General features: G+C 47.6%; 2 protein-coding genes across 2 annotated transcripts in view; one reads left to right on the plus strand and one right to left on the minus strand.

Annotated features, from left to right (window-relative positions):
• LOC144480851 (uncharacterized) overlaps positions 1-20102 on the plus strand; it is a 34432-nt gene extending 14330 nt beyond the window's left edge. The window contains exons 3-4 of the mRNA XM_078200473.1: positions 6273-7073; positions 19377-20102. Coding sequence (XP_078056599.1) covers positions 6273-7073; positions 19377-19974 — 1399 coding nt within the window. The 3' untranslated portion in view covers positions 19975-20102. The remainder of the gene's footprint in view (positions 1-6272; positions 7074-19376) is intronic.
• Positions 993-21490, minus strand: part of LOC144480852 (uncharacterized) — a 41995-nt gene continuing 21497 nt past the window's right edge. Inside the window, exons 2-3 of the mRNA XM_078200474.1 lie at positions 17538-17542; positions 993-3487 (exon numbers count right to left, since the gene is read on the minus strand). Of these exons, the coding sequence (XP_078056600.1) occupies positions 2590-3487; positions 17538-17542 (903 nt within the window). The 3' untranslated portion in view covers positions 993-2589. The remainder of the gene's footprint in view (positions 3488-17537; positions 17543-21490) is intronic.

Genomic DNA, 21490 nt, shown 5'->3' on the forward strand with positions numbered 1-21490 from the left:
TGCTATTGGGATAAACCATTCCGAGGAGACCGCCAACTCCAGCCGCGGAGATCAGCTTCCACCTGCCCACTTATCCAATCTAGAACCAGTAAACCGCGCTCTCCTGTGTTACGACAACACGTGTAGTGGTATTGTCACTGGACTCATAATCCAGACACCCAGGGCAAGGACTAAACAGGGTAAATGCAAAGATGATGTTCCCAATGGTGGGAGTGTGTCCAGAACCAGGGTTCACAGTCTTTGAGGATACAGGATAGACTGTTTAGGACAGAGTTGAGAAATCCCTTCATCTGGAGAGTGGTCAGCCTGTGGAATTCGCTACCACAGGAAGTAGTTGAGGCCAAAACATTGAATGTTTTCAAGAAGCAGTTAGATATAGCACTTGAGGCAAAAGGGATCAAAAGGAAATGGGAGGAAGGCGGGATCAGACTATTAAGTTGGATGATCAACCATAATCATAATAAATGGCCTACTCCTCCTGTTTCCTATATTTCTATGTTTAAAATCTGGGGACCTGGGTTCAAACGCCACTATGATTGTGAAAATTGAATGAAATAAAACTCTGGAATTAAAATTCTGATGATAACCACGAAACCATTGTTGTTAAAACCCATCTGGTTCACTCATGTCCTTTAGGGAAGGAAATCTGCCACCTTTACCTGGTCTGGCCTACGTGTGACTCCAGATCCACAGCAATGCAGTTGATCCCAAATGCCCTCTGAAATGGAGGGGAGTTAGGAATGGGCAGCAAACGCTGGCCGAGCTGGCAAAGCCCACATCGCGTGAATGATTTTAAAGCAGATACTATTTGCTGAGGTTGCAACTCCTGGGGGTTGTGTGGGGAGGGGTGTACACTTCTCACTGATCATAACCCTTTATATTCTGAAAATAAGGAGAAAACTACTGAGTCCGGCAGCATAGTATTACAGTAACACTGCTGGTGTTTTAAAAATTAAAGGATTTATTCACAAGAAAACTTAAGCACGTAAGATTACAGTTACACAGGAAAAATACTCTTACAAAACTTCACTCACAAAAAGAAACTTGGTTAGAATCCAAAACTAAACACCTTCTTGGCAACATTTTCTTACAAACTTTAATTCTTAAAAACTCTGTGATATTATCTAAGTCAAAACTACTGTCATTTTAGTATCGGTGGACCAGACAACTTCTCACTCACTTCCACTCTGCTGTGGAAATCCAAAAGTATTTAGAAACAAGACTGCTTTATCGAACAAACACTTTTCCGACTTGACAGGATGGCTGATTCAATCTTCGCACCTTCTCAGAGCAGAGAGCTATTCTCACAAGGTCTTCCCCACACAACCAACGCGATCCAGCTCGACATCTTTCCTTAAATATCTTTCTTTCTTTCATCTTCAATTCCGTTGTCCTCAGCACCGCTGTGAACTTACCTTTTCCAAAACATAAAACATCTCCCAAGTTTTTCCTGTTGCCTCTCCTTTCGGTTTGAATAAAATGTAATAACCTTCCCTCGTTTACGATGAAAGCTTTGCAATTTGTAAAACTCCCCTTTGAAATGTAACAATTAAGTCCCTATCTATCTCCTACTACAAAGTTCTAAACCCTACTTATTCACTGATAAATCCACTTTATTAAACTTCTTACAAACGCATGCACTTAGTTCCTCTTCCCGTTTTATCCCTCATCTCTCTGTGAAACGTTCATGGAGGCAACAGGCCCCTTCACCAGAACCCCTTTATTTACAATTCCAACAGCAGTATACAGAGTGCTGTCAGTCAACCTTCGGGAGTCCCAGAGGAACTGGCGCTCCCGGTTATATACAAAGTAAGGTCTCCCTGGTTGGTCCATCAATTGGCCTCTTAATCAGGGAGTTTTGTATTCGAATAGGCCAACTTCAATGGCCTGATTAAAGTCATGACATCTCCCAGACAAGTTTTCTCCATTGAACTTCCTCCAGTTCAATTATATCAGATTCTCTGGTCACAATCTCATTGTGAGATCCTGCTATGCACAGATTGGTGACTGCATCACCACAACGATTACGCTTCAAAAAAACTTCATTGTCTGTCGAGCACTTTGAGACATCCTGAAGTTGCGAAAGGTGCTAAATTATGACAAGCCTTCCATTAACAAAGGAGAAAAGTTCCAATGAGGCAACAGGCGGTAACAAGTGTACAAATCTAGGGCTTGAACAGTATATAGAATTATAGAATCCCAACAGTACAAAAGGAGGCCATTCGGCCCATCGAGCACAATCCCACCCAGGCCCTATTCCCGCAACCCCATGCATTTACCCTGCTAATTCCCCTGACACTAGGGTCAATTTAGCATAGCCAATCAACCTAACCCGCATTTCTTTGGAGTGTGGGAGGAAACCGGAGCACCCGGAGGAAACCCACGCAGATACGGAGGGGAACGAGCAAATTCCACACAGACAGTGACCCGAGGCCGGAATTGAACCCGGGTCCCCTGGTGCTATGAGACAGCAGTGCTAACCACTGTGCCACCATGTCTGACACAGATCCTATATCCAGAATATTAAACTCCAGCTCTGTTACAGGGATTATCAACATCAATAAACTCCTCACGTCAAAACGAATAAATTCAGTCCTGGCTGTGATTAACAGCAGCAACAACAGCAGAATCCAACTCCTGCAACTTGTGAACCTTCTGGTGCGTCTGCAGGGTGGATGAACGGGAGAATCCCTTCCCACACACGGAGCAGATGAATGGTCCCTCCCTGGTGTGACTGCGCTGGTGTTTCAGCCGGAGACACTGCTGAGTGAACCCCTTCCCGCACACGGAGCAGGTGAACGGCCTCTCCCCGGTGTGGACCCGCTGGTGAATCAGCAGATCCATTTTGCCTTTGAAGCTCTTCTCGCAGTCTGAACATTTGAACGGTCTGGCGTCAGAGTGGACGCGTTGGTGCGAGGTGAGGTGGGCGGACTGAGTGAATCCCTTCCCACACTGGGAGCAGGTGAACGGCCTCACGCCGGTGTGAATGCGCTTGTGCCTCAGCAGGGTGGATGACTGAGTGAATCCCTTCCCGCACACACAGCAGGTGAAGGGCCTCTCCCCGGTGTGAACCCGCTGGTGGTCCAACATTTTGCATAACTGAGTGAACGCAGTCCCGCACTCGGGGCAGGTGAACGGTTTCTCCCCGGTGTGAACTCGCTGGTGTAACAGAAAGCTGGACAACTGAGTGAATCTCTTCCCACACTCAGTGCAGGCGTACGGCCTCTCCCCGGTGTGAACCCGCTGGTGCGTCAGCAGATTTTCTTTTCTTTTGAAGCTCTTCTCACAGTCGGAACATTTAAAAGGTCTCGTGTCAGAGTGGACAAGCTGGTGTTCAGTGAGGTGCGTTAGTCGGGTGAATCTCTTCCCACACTCGGTGCAGGTGAACGGCCTCTCTCCAGTGTGACTGCGCCGATGAATTTCCAGCACAGACGGGGATATGAACCCCTTCCCACAGTCCCCACATTTCCACGGTTTCTCCATGGTGCTGGTTGTCGCTCCAAGTTGGATGATCAGCTGAAGCCTCGTCCACAAATAGAACACATGTACAGTTTCTCCTCACTGTGAATGGTGTGGTGTGCAACTGGTTAGAGCTCCTTCCACGGTCAGTTCAATGGAATACTCTCATTCGGGTGTGTGTGTGTGTCACGGTGCTCTTCCAGCCACACTGATGATTGAAATTGTTTCCCACAGACAGAACAGACAAACATTTCTCCTTCCACATTCAAAGGTTGATGATATTCAGCTCCTGATGAATCGACTGACTGTATCAGATCTTAATGTGATGTTTGATTTAAGATTCCCATCTGTCTCATCCCCTGTAAAAGTTTACAGAAGTCATTGATGTAAATACAAGGTAGAAATTCAGAAGACAATTCTAGTTTCGATTAAACATTCTTTGAAGAATATGGGGAGATCAAATTGAGGTATTCAAGATGATAAAAGGTATGAATAAAGTAGACGTGGAGTGGATGCTTCCGCTGGTGGGGCACTCGAGGACGAGAGGTCATAATCTTAGGATAAAGGGTCGCAAATTTAAAACAGAGTTGAGGAGAAACGACTTCTCCCAAAGGGTTGTGAACTTGTGGAATTCGCTATGCCCAAGTGCGGTGGAGGCTGGGACAGAGAGTAAATTTAAGAAGTAGTTAGACAGATTTTTAATTGGTAATGGGTTGAAAGGTTATGGGGGGAAGGCAGGGAAATGGGGATGAGGAGCATATCAGCCATGATCAAATGGCAGAGTGGACTCAATGGGCCGAATGGCCTAATTCTGCTCCTATATCTTATGAACTTATTCTTTCCTTTCTTGTTCCCCCAAACCCCATGGTCCAATCAAACTGAAAGACGAAAATCAACAACCAAGTTGGCACCCAGGTTGATAGGGTTGTTAAGAAGGCGTACGGTGTGTTAGCTTTTATTGGTAGAGGGATTGAGTTTCGGAGCCAGGAGGTCATGCTGCAACTGTACAAAACTCTGGTGTGGCCGCATTTGGAGTATTGCGTACAGTTCTGGTCGCCGTATTATAGGAAAGATGTGGAAGTGTTGGACAGGGTGCAGAGGAGATTTACCAGGATGTTGCCTGGTATGGTGGGAAAATCGTATGAGGAAAGGCTGAGGGGCTTGAGGTTGTTTTTGTTAGAGAGAAGGTTAAGAGGTGACTTAATAGAGGCATACAAGATGATCAGAGGATTAGATAGGGTGGATAGTGAGAGCCTTTTTCCTCGGATGGTGATGGCTAGCACAAGGGGACATAGCTTTAAATTGAGGGGTGAGAGATTATAGGACAGATGTTAGAGGTAGGTTCTTTACTCAGAGAGTAGTAAGGGCGTGGAATGCCCTGCCTGCAGCAGTGGTGGACTCGTCAACGTTGAGAGCGTTCAAGTGGTTATTGGATAAACATACGGATGATATTGGAATAGTGTAGATTAGAGGGGCTTTAGATTGGTACCACTGGTCGGCGCAACATCGAGGGCCGAAGGGCCTGTACTGCGCTGTAATGTTCTATGTTCTTGTTCAAGTCACAACAAAAGCAAAGGGAACTTTCCTAACTGAACCAGAAAGTTATTACCAGTCCCTCTGAACAACTCTCTGGGTTCTCCTCGGACACTAGGACCCAGGTTGAGAACAGAAGTTCCGAGGCCCCGCCCCCTCTGTTGTGCCACAATGGGCGGCACCAAGACGAAGACGCATGCGCTCTGCTCCCCGCTGAACTAAAATGGTGGCCGCTAACCAGGACCGCGCCCTGGGAAAACAACACGGAGCTGCAAACGCGGGACCTGCAGGTTCGTATTCGCGGTTTGAGGCTTTCTGCAGGTATTTAGAAACCCTTCCCGTTCACCCGCCGGCTCCATCTGTCCCCCCTCCTGCGTTTCCACATCTTTACCGGCTGCGAATGAGACAAAGGATCCTCTCTGCCCGTCGCCATCACCAACATCGCGCATGCTCCAAACAATGTTCGGTACTGCGCCTGCGCACTGCTCCCTCTGGTGCAGTTAGGGGACAGTCACCACCGCGGGGAATGCTGGGTAATGTCACCGCCATTTAAGATCCTATTCAGTTAAGTCACTTTGTGCTTTGATGTGAAACTTAGGGCAACAAATTGAGGACCAAATTATCCCGAAATCTCAATGCAAACACTGTCCATTATCTGCTGAGGTTCATGAATCCATGTCCATCCAGTGCTCTGTTTCACCTCTGCCCTCCCTGATCAGCTCTCTCTCATTGTCGAACTTCCTCTGCCTCTGATGAAGACTGTATTTTAGCCATGTTTAATATTATTCTGTTACTTCTGCTGACGGTGTCTAAATGACGTTTCCACTGCTGCCCATTTCCCAACCATGTGCTACTAGTTTGCCAAATTTATCATCCCACGTCAGGAATCATTCATCGTCAGGAATTGTTTTTCCTTGTGCCGGCTCCACAAATTACCAGAATCATTCAGCTCAATTTCGCAATCTGTTTTTGTGGGTTCTCTCATACTCTCTTTTTTCTGTTTTAAATCAATTTCACAGGGTTTTAGAAGAGGAGGATTTGCAGTTGGAAACGGAAACCAAACATGATATTGGAACCTGATGGAGTTGGCCAGTTTATCGTAACTTAAATATAATTCTATTTTGAATATAGAAGACAAAAGCACTTTTCACAGTGGAGAGAAACTGTACTGTTCTGTGTTCTGTGCATGGACAAGACTTCAACCAATCATCGGGCCCTTTGAAACATAATTGCAATCACAACAGGGAGATGGCATGGAAATGTGAGGACTGTGGGAAGAGATTCGATTTCCCCTCCCAGCTGGAGATCCATCGACGCATTCACACTGGGGAGAGGCCGTTCACCTGCTCTGTGTGTGGGAAAGGATTCAATAGGCCATCTCACTTAGCAATACACCAGCGAATTCACACTGGGGAGAAACCGTTCACCTGCTCCCAGTGCGGGAAGGGATTCACTCACTCCACCAATCTGCTGAGACACGAGAGAATTCACACTGGGGAGAGGCCATTCACCTGCTCTGTGTGTGGGAAGAGATTTACCAACCAATCTCACCTGCTGACACACCAGCGAATTCACACTGGGGAGAGGCCATTCACCTGCTCCCCGTGTGGGAAGGGTTTTACTAACCAATCTCACCTGCTGATACACCAGCGGGTTCACACTGGGGAGAAGCCGTTCACCTGCTCTGTGTGTGGGAAGGGATTCACTCAGTCATCCACTCTGCTGATACACCAGCGGGTTCACACTGGGGAGAGGCCATTCACCTGCTCCCAGTGTGGGAAGGGATTCACTTGCTCAGTCAATCTGTTGAGACACCAGCCAAGTCACACTGGGAAGAGGCAGTTCACTTGTTCCCAGTGTGGAAAGGGATTCAATCAGTCATCCCATCTGCTGGCACACCAGCGTGTTCACACTGGGGAGAGGCCGTTCATCTGCTCCCAATGTGGAAAGGGATTCACTCAGTCATCCCATCTGCGGACACACCAGCGAATTCACACTGGGGAGAGGCCGTTCACCTGTTCCCAGTGTGGGAAGGGATTTGTCACCTCAGCCAATCTGCTGAGACACCAGCAAGTTCACAAGTAACTATTGTGCATAACGTTATTGTGCCTTTAAGAAATGTTTTTGTGTCATGTTTCTTCAGCAGGATCTGTTTTGGCAATTTGTTTTATTATTGGTGCCAATTTGTCTGTATAAACCAGTACTGTATTGTTACTACAGCAGCATAATTGCTTCTAATTGCTAGAAAGTTTGTTTTAGTCTGGACTAACGCTGTTCTGGTGTTCTTAGTGTTCCCTGGGGTTTTGCACAGTAGGGCTTGATTAGCTTGTTAAGGTTATTAGTTATGGTCATATGACTGGGTGGAGCTAGGCGTACAAAGAGAATTCCAGCCTGCTTGCTGTTCAGATGCTGCTTTTGAGTTGAGAGAGAGAGAGCAGTGCCTCCCTTCCCCCTCTCTGAAGTTGGAGGCTGGAATCTGCCCGGAGATAAGTCTCTTTCTCGGAGATTCTGCTTTATGAGAGCGGACCTTTCTCAAGAGTTGCTGTTTTGGAAGCTGCAGAGAAAGAGAGGTATCCCTTTCTGTCTCTGAAGTCTGGAGACCGGGAGCTGATAGAGACTAGATTTACTTTTCTGGAGTTTTGCCTTTTGAAGATATATTTTTCTCTGGAAACTGATGTCTGGCTCTCTGTCCAGAAGCTGGAAATCACTTACCATGTGAGCATATTTGTTTATTGTGCGAACTAATTCTGAAGAAGGGTGTATGTCTGTGGGGTATTGCTTTAAATTGGAACAATTGAGATGCTATATGATAAAATAAAGTTTGTTTTACTATAAGAGATCCCTAATTTGTCAGTGGAATCATTCCTGGAGCAAAACATCCTATCCTCACATTTATGCCAAAATAGAAAAATTGTTGGGGTCTAATCTGGCTTCCTAACATAATTTAAGGGTTCTGGTCGAGGAGCCTAACAGAAGAGATTCACTCAATCATCCATCCTGCTAACACCCCAGTTTCACACTAAAGAGAGGCCTTTTAAATGGAAATTGCTATAAAAGTTATGGAGAACTGATGTTTCGTCAATGTATTCACACTGAGAGACCATTCAGATTTTTTTACTACTACGTTAACACTGCAATGAAGTTACTGTGAAAATCCCCTAGTCGCCACACTCCAGCGCCTGTTCAGGTACACTAAGGGAGAATTTAGCATGGCCAGTATACCTAACCAGCACGTATTTCAGACTATGGGAGGAAACCGGATCACCCGGAGCAAACCCACACAGACATGGGGAGAACACGCAAACTCCACAGACAGTGACCCAAGGCCAGAATTGAACCCGAGTCCCCTGGCGCTGTGAGCACAGTAAGAAGTCTCACAACACCAAGTTAAAGTCCAACAGGTTTATATGGTAGCACGAGCTTTAGGAGCACTCTTCCTTCATCAGGTGAGTGGAGGTGCTGTGAGGCAGCATTGCTAACCATTGTGTCACCACCCCGCCAACAGCCCGGTTTCACACTGGGGAGAGATCTTTTAAACGCCCAGACTGTGGAAATTGCTATAAATGTTGTGGAGAACTAATATCTCATCAATATATAAAAGCAAATTACTGCAGATGCTGGAATCTGAAAATGCTGGAACATCTCAGCAGGTCTGGCAGAGATAAGAGCTGACGTTTCGAGTCCAGATGGCCTGCTGGCCTTTTGAGATCTGCAGTATCTCGGTTTGAGGTCACTGTGGATCAATTTTCTCTCACTTACCGTTACCTGTTCAAAGGTGAAGAAGGAGGCTTTAAAGGATGAGACATCATTTCTCCTGTAAAGTTGCTGTGATAATGAGTGTCCTGGGGAAATGAGTGTGAATCCCCCAGCCCCGGACAGAGGGGAACTGACCATCCATCTCTGCCTCTAATTCCCAAACAGGAAATGCTGCCAATAATCAGCAAGTCAGCCTGAGTCTGTGGCCACGCCCACCATCTAAAACCGTCACAATGCCCGGCTGATTGACGGCAGCTCCGGACCAATAGGAAGAGAGGGGCGGGGCTGGAAGACCGGGTGGGAGCTGCTGGTCCTCCAACCAATGGGAGTGAACGTGTGGGGGGGGCGGGACCGGGCTGGGAGTGAAGCATGCGCAATGAGGGTGATGGAGATGTGGTGACGGTTCCTTCTCCGATCCACAAACGGTAAGCGGAAAATTGCGGACCCCGGGAAGCGATTAATCTGGCGGGTGGGTGGAGAGTTTTTGTAAACATATTGTTCAAGCCTATATCCTGAAAAAAGACTTTCTGGTTCCCCGGTTCGCACCGAGAGGGGCCAAAAGGTCGAATGATCGGCCTGCATTAACTACCGCCATCTTTGTTGGGGGCAATGTGCAGCTGTGCGCATGCGTGATCACCATCTTTGCAGGGGGCAATGTCGTCAATGAGTGGGTGGAGTTAGTTCCCCACTGTTCAGAATGGAGACAACTTGTTGTCAAGGATGAGAGGGGATCTGATTGATCATAGAATCATAGAAACCCTACAGTGCAGAAAGAGGCCATTTGGCCCATCGAGTCTGCACCGACCACAATCCCACCCAGGCCCTACCCCCATATCCCTACATATTTACCCGCTAATCCCTCTAACCTACGCATCCCAGGACTCCAAGGGGCAATTTTTAGCATAGCCAATCAACCTAACCCGCACATCTTTGGACTGTGGGAGGAAACCGGAGCACCCGGAGGAAACCCGTTAGTTCAAGCAAAATCACAAATGGAAGGGTTGAGTGTGGTGGAAATAATCTTTTGAGGTGTGTCTATTTCAATGCCAGGAGTATTGTGGGGAAGGCAGATGAGCTGAAGGCGTGGATAGACACATGGAAATATGACATTATAGCCATTAGTGAACCTTGGCTACAGGAGGGGCAGGACTGGCAGCTCAATGTTCCAGGGTTCCAATGTTTCAGGCGGGATAGAGGCAGAGGGATAAAAGGTGGGGGGGTGGCATTGTTGGTCAGGGAAAATGTTACAGCGGTACTCAGGCAGGATAAATTAGGGAGCTTGTCTACAGAGGCCCTATGGGTGGAGCTGAGAAACAGGAAAGGTATGACCACGTTAATGGGGTTGTATTATAGACCACCCAATAGTCAGCGAGAATTGGAGGAGCAAATCAGCGGAGAGATAGCTGACAACTGCAAGAAACACAAAGTTGTGATAGTAGGGAATTTTAATTTTCCACATATAGATTGGGACTCGCATACTGTTAAAGGTTTAGACGGCGTAGAGTTTGTAAAATGTGTTCAGGAGGATTTTCTACATCAGTATATAGAGGTGCCAACGAGAGAGGATGCGATATTGGATCTCCTATTGGGAAATGAGTTAGGGCAGGTGATGGATGTGAGTGTGAGGGAACACTTTGGATCCAGTGATCATAATGCCATTAGTTTCAACCTGATCATTGATAAGGATAGATCTGGTCCTCGGGTTGAAGTTTTGAACTGGAGAAAGGCCAAATTTGATGAAATGAGAAGGGATCTGGGAAGTGTGGATTGGCACAGGCTGTTCTCTGGTAAGGATGTAAATGGAAAGTGGGAGGCCTTCAAAGGAGGAATTTTGAGAGTGCAGAGTTTGTATGTTCCTGTCAGGATTAAAGGCAAAGTAAATAAGAATAAGGAACCTTGGTTCTCGAGGGAGATTGTAACACTGATTAAGAGGAAGAGAGAGTTGTATGAAATGTACAGGCAGCAAGGAACAGATCAGATGCTCGAGGAGTATAAAAAGTGCAAGAAGCTACTTAAGAGGGAAATCAGGAGGGCTAAAAGAAGACATGAGGTTGCTTTGGCAGACAGAGTGAAGGAAAATCCAAAGAGCTTCTATAGGTATGTTAGGAGCAAAAGGATAGTGAAGGATAAAATTGGTCCTCTTGAAGACCAGAGTGGTAGACTGTGTATGGAACCAAAAGAGATGGGGGAGATACTAAATGTTTTTTTTGCATCCGTATTTACTGAGGAAATGGGCATGGAGTCTACGGAAATAGGGCAAACAGGTAGGGAGGTCATGGAACCTTTACAGAATAAAGGGGAGGAGGTGCTCGCTGTCTTGAGGCAAATCAGAGTGGATTATTCCCCAGGACCAGACAGGGTATTCCCACGGACCTTGAGGGAAGCTAGTGTTGAACTTGCAGGGGCCCTGGCAGACATATTTAAAATGTCAGTATTCACGGGGGAGGTGCCGGATGATTGGAGGGTGGCTCATGTTGTTCCGTTGTTTAAAAAAGGTTCCAAAAGAAATCCGGGAAATTATAGGCCAGTAAGTTTGACGTCGGTGGTGGGCAAGTTATTGGAAGGTGTGATAAGGGATAGGATCTACAAATATTTGGATAGACAGGGACTTATTAGGGAGAGTCAACATGGCTTTGTGCGTGGTAGGTCATGTTTGACCAATCTATTAGAGTTTTTCGAGGAGGTTACCAGAAAAGTGGATGAAGGGAAGGCGGTGGATGTTGTCTACTTGGATTTCAGCAAGGCCTTTGACAAGGTCCCTCATGGGAGGTTAGTTAGGAAGGTTCAGTCGCTAGGTATACATGGGGAGGTAGTAAATTGGATTAGACCCTGGCTCAATGGAAGAAGCCAGAGAGTGGTTGTTGAGGATTGCTTCTCTGAGTGGAGGCCTGTGACTAGTGGTGTGCCGCAGGGATCGGTGTTGGGTCCATTGTTGTTTGTCATCTATATCAATGATCTGGATGATAATGTGGTAAATTGGATCAGCAGGTTTGCTGATGATACAAAGATTGGAGGTGTAGTGGACAGTGAGGAAGGTTTTCGAAGCTTGCAGAGGGATTTGGACCAACTAGAAAAATGGGCTGAAAAATGGCAAATGGAATTTAACGCAGACAAGTGTGAGATATTGCACATTGGAAGGACAAACCAAAGTAGAACGTACAGGGTAAATGGTAGGACTCTGAAGAGTGCAGTTGAACAGAGGGATCTGGGAATACAGGTACAGAATTCCCTAAAAGTGACGTCACAGGTGGATAGGGTCGTAAAGAGTGCCTTTGGTACATTGGCCTTTATAAATCGGAGTATCGAGTATAAAAGTTGGAGTGTTATGGTAAGGTTATATAAGGCATTGGTGAGGCCGAATTTGGAGTATTGTGTACAGTTTTGGTCACCTAGGAAGGATGTAAATAAGGTTGAAAGAGTGCAGAGAAGGTTCACAAGGATGTTGCCGGGACTTGAGAAGCTGAGTTACAGAGAGAGATTGAATAGGTGGGACTTTATTCCCTGGAGCGTAGAAGATTGAGGGGAGATTTGATAGAGGTGTATAAGATTTTGATGGGTATAGATAGAGTGAATGCAAGCAGGCTTTTTCCGCTGAGGCTAGGGGAGAAAAAAACCAGAGGGCATGGGTTAAGGGTGAAAGGAGAAAAGTTTAAAGGGAATATTAGGGGGGGCTTCTTCACGCAGAGAGTGGTGGGAGTGTGGAATGAGCTGCTGGATAAAGTGGTAAATGCGGGGTCACTTTTAACATTTCAGAAAAACTTGGAAGAGTTCATGGATGAGAGGGGTGTGGAGGGATATGGTCCAAGTGCAGGTCAGTGGGACTAGGCAAAAAATGGTTCGGCACAGACAAGAAGGGCCAAAAGGCCTGTTTCTGAGCTGTAATTTTCTATGGTTCTAAAGCCACGCAGACACGAGGAGAATGTGCAAACTCCACACAGACAGTGACCCGAGCCGGGAATCGAACCCTGGTCCCTGGAGCTGTGAAGCAGCAGTGCTAACCACTGTACTACCATGCCGCCCCACGGCATGTATATAAAATACTAAAAACGATTGATAAAGTAAACGTAGACCAAATGTTTCTCCTTGTGGGGCAATCTAGAACAAGAGGTCACAGGTATCCGTTGAGAGGGGGCAGAGGGTGTTGCATTTGTGGGACTCACTACCCCATAGCGGGCTGAAGTCTGAATCATTGAATGGTTTCAAGAAGGACGTAGGCAATATTTCCGATTTTTTTAAAAACAGGCTAAAGGGATATGGGGAACAGGTGGGGAGGTGGATTTGAGACCAGGGAGAGATCAGCCATGATCTGATTGAACCTGCTCCACCATTCAAAGGGCAGAATTGCCTACTTCTGCTCCTAATTCCTATGTTCCTATGAAGCTGCATCACCCCTTGACCTGGGGTAATTAGACACTCTAATTACACGCTGGTTTGCACAGAACCAGATATCTAATTAACAAGCCAGAGTAACGCCAGAGAAGCAAATCCTGATCTCTGGATTCCCCCATTGACTCTTGTCATCCTGCCCCATGTGTCCAAAGATCTGCAGCTCAGTTCAGTCACATGAAGCCCCATGGTAGAAACTCTCAACCCCGAGTAGATATCAAGCTCAAATCAAGGGGCTGCTGATGTTGTCTACATGGACTTTACCAAGGCCTGTGACAAGGTACTGCATGATAGGTTGTTGCATAAGGTTAATCTCACGAGATCCAGGGTGAGGTAGCCAAATGGATAAAAAATTGGCTTGATGACAGAAGACAGAGGGTGGTTGCAGAGGGTTGTTTTTCAAAATGGAGGCCTGTGACCAGCGGTGTGCCTCAGGGATCGGTGCTGGGTCCACTTTTATTTGTCATTTTGTATTAATGATTTGGATGAGAATTTAGGAGGCATGGTTAGTAAGTTTGCAGATGACACCAAGATTGGTGGCATAGTGGACAGTGAAGAAGGTTATCTCGGATTGTGTGATGACTTCAGCCAGGCTAATGAGGTTGGCTTGTCCTAATTGATGGTTAAATCAGAGAGCCTCATGCTCCCTATTTAAAGCAGGTATGTCAGATTCCCAGGCTGCATTCAGCAGGGAGCAACTGGCGAGTTGGCTGTGTACAGGTGTATGGTGTAAATAAAGTCACTTGGTGACAGGACTTTCACCTCCGTGGAGTTAATACAGATTGCAACGGAATCTTGATCAAGTGGGCCAGTGGGCTGACGAATGGTAGATGGAGTTTAATTTAGATAAATGCGAGGTGATGCATTTTGGTAGATTGAACCAGGGCAGGACGGTAGCACAGTGGTTAGCACTGCTGCTTCACAGCTCCAGGGTCCCGGGTTCGATTCCCGGCTCGGGTCACTGTCTGTGTGGAGTTTGCACATTCTCCTCGTGTCTGCGTGGGTTTACTCCGGGTGCTCCGGTTTCCTCCCACAGTCCAAAGATGTGCGGGTTAGGTTGATTGGCCAGGTTAAAAATTGCCCCTTAGAGTCCTGGGATGCGTGGATTAGCGGGTAAATATGTGGGGGTAGGGCCTGGGTGGGATTGTGGTCGGTGCAGACTCGATGGGCCGAATGGCCTCCTTCTGCACTGTAGGGTTTCTATGATTCTATGATTCTAGGACTTACTCAGTTAATGGTAGGGCGTTGGGAGAGTTATAGAACAAAGAGGTACAGATTCATCGCTTCTTGAAAGTGGAGTCACAGGTGGACAGAGTGGCGAAGAAGGCATTCGGCATGCTTGGTTTCATTGGTCAGAACATTGAATACAGGAGTTGGGACGTCTTGTTCAAGTTGTACAAGACATTGGTAAGGCCACACTAGGAATACTGTGTACAGTTCTGGTCACCCTATTATAGAAAGGATATTATTAAATTAGAAGGAGTGCAGAAAAGATTTACTAGGATGCTACTGGGACTTGATGGTTTGAGTTATAAGGAGAGGCTGGAAAGACTGGGACTCTTTTCTCCGGAGCATCGGAGGCTAAGGTGATCTTATGGAGGTCTATGAAATAATGAGGGACATAGATCAGTTAGATAGCCAATATCTTTTCCCAAAGGTAGGGGAATCTAAAACTAGAGGGCATAGGTTTCAGGTGAGAGGGGGGAGATACAAAAGTGTCCAGGCGGGCAATTTTTTCACACAGGGAGAGGTGAGTGTCTGGGACAAGCTGCCAGAGATAGTAGTGGAGGTAGGTACAATTTATTCGAGGAATTAAGGGCTATGGGGAGAGAGCGGGTAAATGGAGTTGAAATCAACCATGATTGAATGGTGGAGTGGACTCGATGGGCCGAATGGCCTTACTTCCGCTCCTATGTCTTATGGTCTTAATTTTGTCTTTTAGAAGCATTCAGACAGTCACATGGGTAAGGTTGGTATAGAGGGATATGGGCCCCAACGCGGGAAATTGGGACTAGCTTCGGGGTTTAAAAAAGGGGCGGCATGGACAAGTTGGGCCGAAGGGCCTGTTTCCATGCTGTAAACCTCTATGACGACCACAAGGGGGAAAGTGCAGCAGGGAGTGTGCGTGTCCATCCTGGAACAGGAAGCTGGCGAAGAGAATGTTGTAAATTTCTACCCTTGACCGACAGCGATGGTTAGAGTCCGGCTGGGAGTGCAGGAGGATAGCTAAGTCAGAGATATCAAAAGAATGATTGACAGTTTCAGCAACGGACGTGCTGAAACTCAGACAGAGTTGGGTGATGTTAATGAGCTGGAAGAAGGCAGTAATAATGATAATGTGGATATGTGACTGGAAGGTAAGGTGGGCTGGAATATTTTGTCGTGGTCGTAAACAGTTTGATTCTGAGCCTCTGAGGAGGTAGTGGTATTGTCACTGGATTAGTAATCCAGAGACCCAGGGCAAGATCTGGGGTACCGGGTTCAAATCCCAACCATGGTAGATGGTGAAATTTGAATTCAATAAAAAATCTAGAACGAGAAGTCTAATGATGGAACCATGTCATAAAAAACCCATCTGGCTCACGAATGTCCTTGAGCGAAGGAAATCTGCCATCCTTACCTGGCCTGGCCTACATGTGATTCCAGGTCCATAGCAATGTGGTTGACTCTGAAATGGAGGGCAATTAGGGATGGACAGCCAGTGACTCCCATGAATCCTATGGTGTCCCGCAGGGTTCAGTGTTGGGGCCACAGCTGTTCTCTTTATATATTAACGATCTAGATGACGGGACTGGGAGCATTCTGGCCAAGTTTGCCGATGATACAAAGATAGGTGGAGGGGCAGGTAGTATTGAGGAGGTGGGGAGGCTGCAGAAAGATTTAGACAGTTTAGGAGAGTGGTCCAAGAAGTGGCTGATGAAATTCAACGTGGGCAAGTGCGAGGTCGTACACTTTGGAAAAAAGAATAGAGGCATGGACTATTTTCTAAACGGTGACAAAATTCATAATGCTAAAGTGCAAAGGGACTTGGGAGTCCTAGTCCAGGATTCTCTAAAGGTAAACTTGCAGGTTGAGTCCGTAATTAAGAAAGCAAATGTAATGTTGTCATTTATCTCAAGAGGCTTGGAATACAAAAGCAGGGATGTACTTCTGAGGCTTTATAAAGCACTGGTTAGGCCCCATTTGGAGTACTGTGAGCAATTTTGGGCCCCACACCTCAGGAAGGACATACTGGCACTGGAGCGGGTCCAGCGGAGATTCACACGGATGATCCCAGGAATGGTAGGCCTGACATACGATGAACGTCTGAGGATCGTGGGATTATATTCATTGGAGTTTAGGAGGTTGAGGGGAGATCTGATAGAAACTTACAAGGTAATGAACGGCTTAGATAGGATGGACGTAGGGAAGTTGTTTCCATTAACAGGGGAGACTAGGACGCGGGGGCACAGCCTTAGAATAAAAGGGAGTCACTTTAGAACAGAGATGAGGAGAAATTTCTTCAGCCAGAGAGTGGTGGGTCTGTGGAATTCATTGCCACAGAGGGCTGTGGAGGCCGAGACGTTGAGCGTCTTCAAGACAGAAATTGATAAATTCTTGATTTCTCGAGGAATTAAGGGCTATGGGGAGAGAGCGGGTAAATGGAGTTGAAATCAACCATGATTGAATGGTGGAGTGGACTCGATGGGCCGAATGGCCTTACTTCCGCTCCTATGTCTTATGGTCTTAAGAAAGTCTCACACAATTTCCAGGGGGGAGGAATGGGCAGCAGGGTGGCACAGTGGTTAGCATTGCTGCCTCACAGCGCCAGGGGACCCAAGTTCAATTCCGGCCTTGGGTCACTGTCTGTGTGGAGTTTGCACTTTCTCCCCGTGTCTGCGTGGGTTTCCTCCGGGTGCTCCGGTTTCCTCCCACAGTCCAAAGATGTGCGGGTTAGGTTGATTGGCCAGGTTAAAAATTGCCCCTTAGAGTCCTGAGATGTGTAGGTTAGAGGGATTAACGGGTAAATATGTGGGGGTAGGGCCTGGGTGGGATTGTGGTCGGTGCAGACTCGATGGGCCGAATGGCCTCCTTCTGTACTGTAGGGATTCTATGATTCTATGATTCCAATGATGTGCAGGTTAGGTTGATTGGCCATGTTAAATTGACCCTAGTGTCAGGGGGATTAACAGGGTAAATATGTGGGGTTACGGGAACAGGGCCTGGGTGCGTTTATGATCGGTACAGACTCGATGGGCCGAATGGCATCCTTCTGTACTGGAGGAATTCTATTCTATGTTTCAGTGGAGTTTCTGGTGAGGACTGATATTGTTCTTCCCAATATTTAAATGGAGGAAATTTCTGATCATCCAGTACTGATTGTCAGACAAGTTAGGATGGCACGGTAGCACAGTGGTTAGCACTGCAGCTTCACAGCGCCAGGGACCCGGGTTCGATTCCTGGCTTGGGTCACTGTCTGTGCGGAGTTTGCACATTCTCCCCGTGTCTGCGTGGGTTTCCTCCGGGTGCTCCGGTGTCCTCCCACATTCTGAAAGACGCGCTGGTTAGGTGCACTGACCCGAACAGGCGTCGGACTGTGCCAACTAGGGGAATTTCACAGTAACTTCATTGCAGTGTTAATGTAAGCCTCACTTGTGACTAATAGATTAACTTTAACGGTGTGTGAGTTGGAGGGGAGCTTGGAGGTAATGGTTTTCACATGCACCCACTACCTTTTGATGCACCCTCCACAATGAGGACAAACTATACGCATGTTCTGTGTGTGGGCGAGGCTTCAGACAATCATCTGGCCTGTCTTCTGGGTGGTGGAGAATGAGGGTCCGTCAAAATTCTTTTTAAGTTGTCGATAAATGAAAACCCTCTCCTTCACCCCTTGCCTGTCCTGCCCTTTCTCTTTCTTGCTGTCTTCTCCCATATACAGATCAGGTTCTGGTGTAACTTGGAAAATTGGGCGGAGAGGTGGCAGATGGAGTTTAATCCGGATAAATGCGAAGTGATGCATTTTGGAAGAAATAATGTAGGGAGGAGTTATACAATAAATGGCAGAGTCATCAGGAGTATAGAAACACAGAGGGACCTAGGTGTGCAAGTCCACAAATCCTTGAAGGTGGCAACACAGGTGGAGAAGGTGGTGAAGAAGGCATATGGCATGCTTGCCTTTATAGGACGGGGTATAGAGTATAAAAGCTGGAGTCTGATGATGCAGCTGTATAGAACGCTGGTTAGGCCACATTTGGAGTACTGCGTCCAGTTCTGGTCGCCGCACTACCAGAAGGACGTGGAGGCGTTAGAGAGAGTGCAGAGAAGGTTTACCAGGATGTTGCCTGGTATGGAGGGTCTTAGCTATGAGGAGAGATTGGGTAGACTGGGGTTGTTCTCCCTGGAAAGACGGAGAATGAGGGGAGATCTAATAGAGGTGTACAAGATTATGAAGGGGATAGATAGGGTGAACAGTGGGAAGCTTTTTCCCAGGTCGGAGGTGACGATCACGAGGGGTCACGGGCTCAAGGTGAGAGGGGCGAAGTATAACTCAGATATCAGAGGGATGTTTTTTACACAGAGGGTGGTGGGGGCCTGGAATGCGCTGCCAAGTAGGGTGGTGGAGGCAGGCACGCTGACATCGTTTAAGACTTACCTGGATAGTCACATGAGCAGCCTGGGAATGGAGGGATACAAACGAATGGTCTAGTTGGACCAAGGAGCGGCACAGGCTTGGAGGGCCGAAGGGCCTGTTTCCTGTGCTGTACTGTTCTTTGTTCTTTGTAACTCCAGACCAGGTGACAGGTTCCCTTCCCTGATGGACATCAGTGAACCTTTTTATACGACAATCTGACAGTTTACATAATCATTTGTTCCTTGTGATGACCCCACAAATGACTAGGTTCATTCAGCTCAATTTCACAATCTCTCCCGCTCCCTTTTTCTGTCTTGAATCAATTTTGCAGGTTGTTAGAAGGGGACATCTGCTGTTGGGAAACTGAAACCAAACATCACGCCAGGGTCTGCCAGAGTCGCCCCATTTATCGTGACCTGAACATCATCAGAGTTTTGAACATGGAAGGGGAAAGCACCTTCCATCATGAGGAGAAACTGTACATGTGTTCTGTGTGTGGGCGAGGCTTCAGACAATCATCTGGCCTGTCCAGACACAAGCGCAGCCATGCCGGGGAGAAACCCTGGAAATGTGAGGACTGTGGGAAGAGATTCAACTACCCATCGGAGCTGGAAACTCATCGACGCAGTCACACCGGGGAGAGACCATTCATTTGCTCCATGTGTGGGAAGGGATTCACTCAGTCATCGAGTCTGCTGAAACACCTGCGAGATCACACTGGGAAGAGGCCATTCACCTGCTCTGCGTGCGGGAAGGGATTCACTCAGTTATCCAACCTGTCGGAGCACCAGCGAGTTCACACCGGGGAGAGACCGTTCACCTGCTCCCAGTGTGGAAAAGCATTCACTCAGTCATCCCATCTGCTGTCACACCAGCGAGTTCACACTGAGGAGAGACCTTTTAGATGCGCAATCTGTGAGAGGTGCTATAAAAGTTCTGGGGAACTCACGTCCCACCAGCAGGTCCACACTGATGAGAGACCGTTCAGATGCCCTCACTGTGGGACTGGGTTCAGGCGATCAGAGCAACTCACTGTACACCAGCGCACTCACACTGGGGAGAGACCGTTCCCCTGCTCCAAATGTGGGAAGGGATTCACTCAGTTATCCAGCCTGCTGAATCACCAGCGAATTCACACTGGGGAGAGGCCGTTCACCTGCTCTGAGTGTGGGAAGGGATTCACTACCTCCTCCACTCTGCTGAATCACCAGCGAGTTCACAAGTAACAACAGTGATTGGATTTTGACATCAATCGCATTCAGGACAGAACCATGTTCATTGGAATCTGATTCTCCTGATGTCAATAAGCTCCAGTCCAGTTGTGATGGTGAATATACTGGACGAAAACCAAATAAACAAGCTTTGCATTAAACAGTCTGTTGAACCTTTTTAATATGTCTAACACAAAGTAATCCTCTTGAAGGGCTGTCCCTCTCCCCTGTCTCCTCCATCCTCACCCCCAACAACAAGTGTGAGGAGCTCATGGAGCTTCTTTATGACTAAGATGAGCTGCCTCTGCTGTTGCCCTCCATTCCACGAGTTCACTTGCCCAGACTGTCTCTAAAGATCTTCCCAGCCCTATTTTGAACCCATATCCTAGAATCATAGAAACCCTACAGTGCAGAAGGAGGCCATTCGGCCCATCGAGTCTGCACCGACCACAATCCCACCCAGGCCCTACCCCACATATTTACCCGCTAATCCAGTTAACCTACACATCCCAGGACTCTAAGGGGCAATTTTTAACCTGGCCAATCAACCTAACCCGCACATCTTTGGACTGTGGGAGGAAACCGGAGCACCCGGAGGAAACCCACGCAGACACGAGGAGAATGTGCAAACTCCACACAGACAGTGACCCGAGCCGGGAATCGAACCCGGGACCCTGGAGCTGTGAAGCAGCAGTGCTAACCACTGTGCTACCGTGCCGCCCCAGAATGTGCAAACTCCACACAGACAGTGACCCGAGCCGGGAATCGAACCCGGGACCCTGGAGCTGTGAAGCAGCAGTGCTAACCCACTGTGCTACCGTGCCGCCCTTTAGTGTCACTCCTAACTCCCTTTATTCCTTCGAGTGATCCTGGAGAAGATGGTAGTGTGCCACCTTCCTTAAACTGCTGCAGTCCTTGCGATGTGGGTACACCCACCCTGCTGCTCGGAAGGGATTATCAAATTGCTTATCTGGGTGAGCAGGCATTTCCTCCAATTGAAAATTGGGTCGACCAAAGCCATTTGCCGGAATTTTACCGGCACTCCCGCCCTGGAATCGAGGCGGGCGAGGTTCGCAGGACAGCATCCTCCATTGGCTTCGGGTGGGATCTTACGAGCCTCGGGCAGCCGACGTGGTAGAATTTCAACAATTGTCTTTTAATTTCCAGCAATTGTCTGGGCGGCACAGTGGGTTAGCACTGCTGCTTCACAGCACCAGGGACCCGCGTTCGATTCCCAGCCCGGGTCACTGTCTGTGTGGAGTTTGCACATTCTCCTCGTGTCTGCGTGGGTTTCCTCCGGGTGCTCCGCTTTCCTCCCACAGTCCAAAGATGTGCGGGTTAGGTTGATTGGCCAGGTTAAAAATTGTCCCTTAGAGTCCTGGGATGCGTAGGTTAGAGGGATTAGCGGGTAAAATATGTGGGGGTAGGGCCTGGGTGGGATTGTGGTCGGTGCAGACTCGATGGGCCGAATGGCCTCCTTCTGCACTGTAGGGTTTCTATGTTTCTATGTTTCTATATCCATACCATCACT

The sequence above is a fragment of the Mustelus asterias genome, chromosome 30 (genome assembly GCF_964213995.1).
Source record: "Mustelus asterias chromosome 30, sMusAst1.hap1.1, whole genome shotgun sequence".
Lineage (NCBI taxonomy): Eukaryota > Metazoa > Chordata > Chondrichthyes > Carcharhiniformes > Triakidae > Mustelus > Mustelus asterias.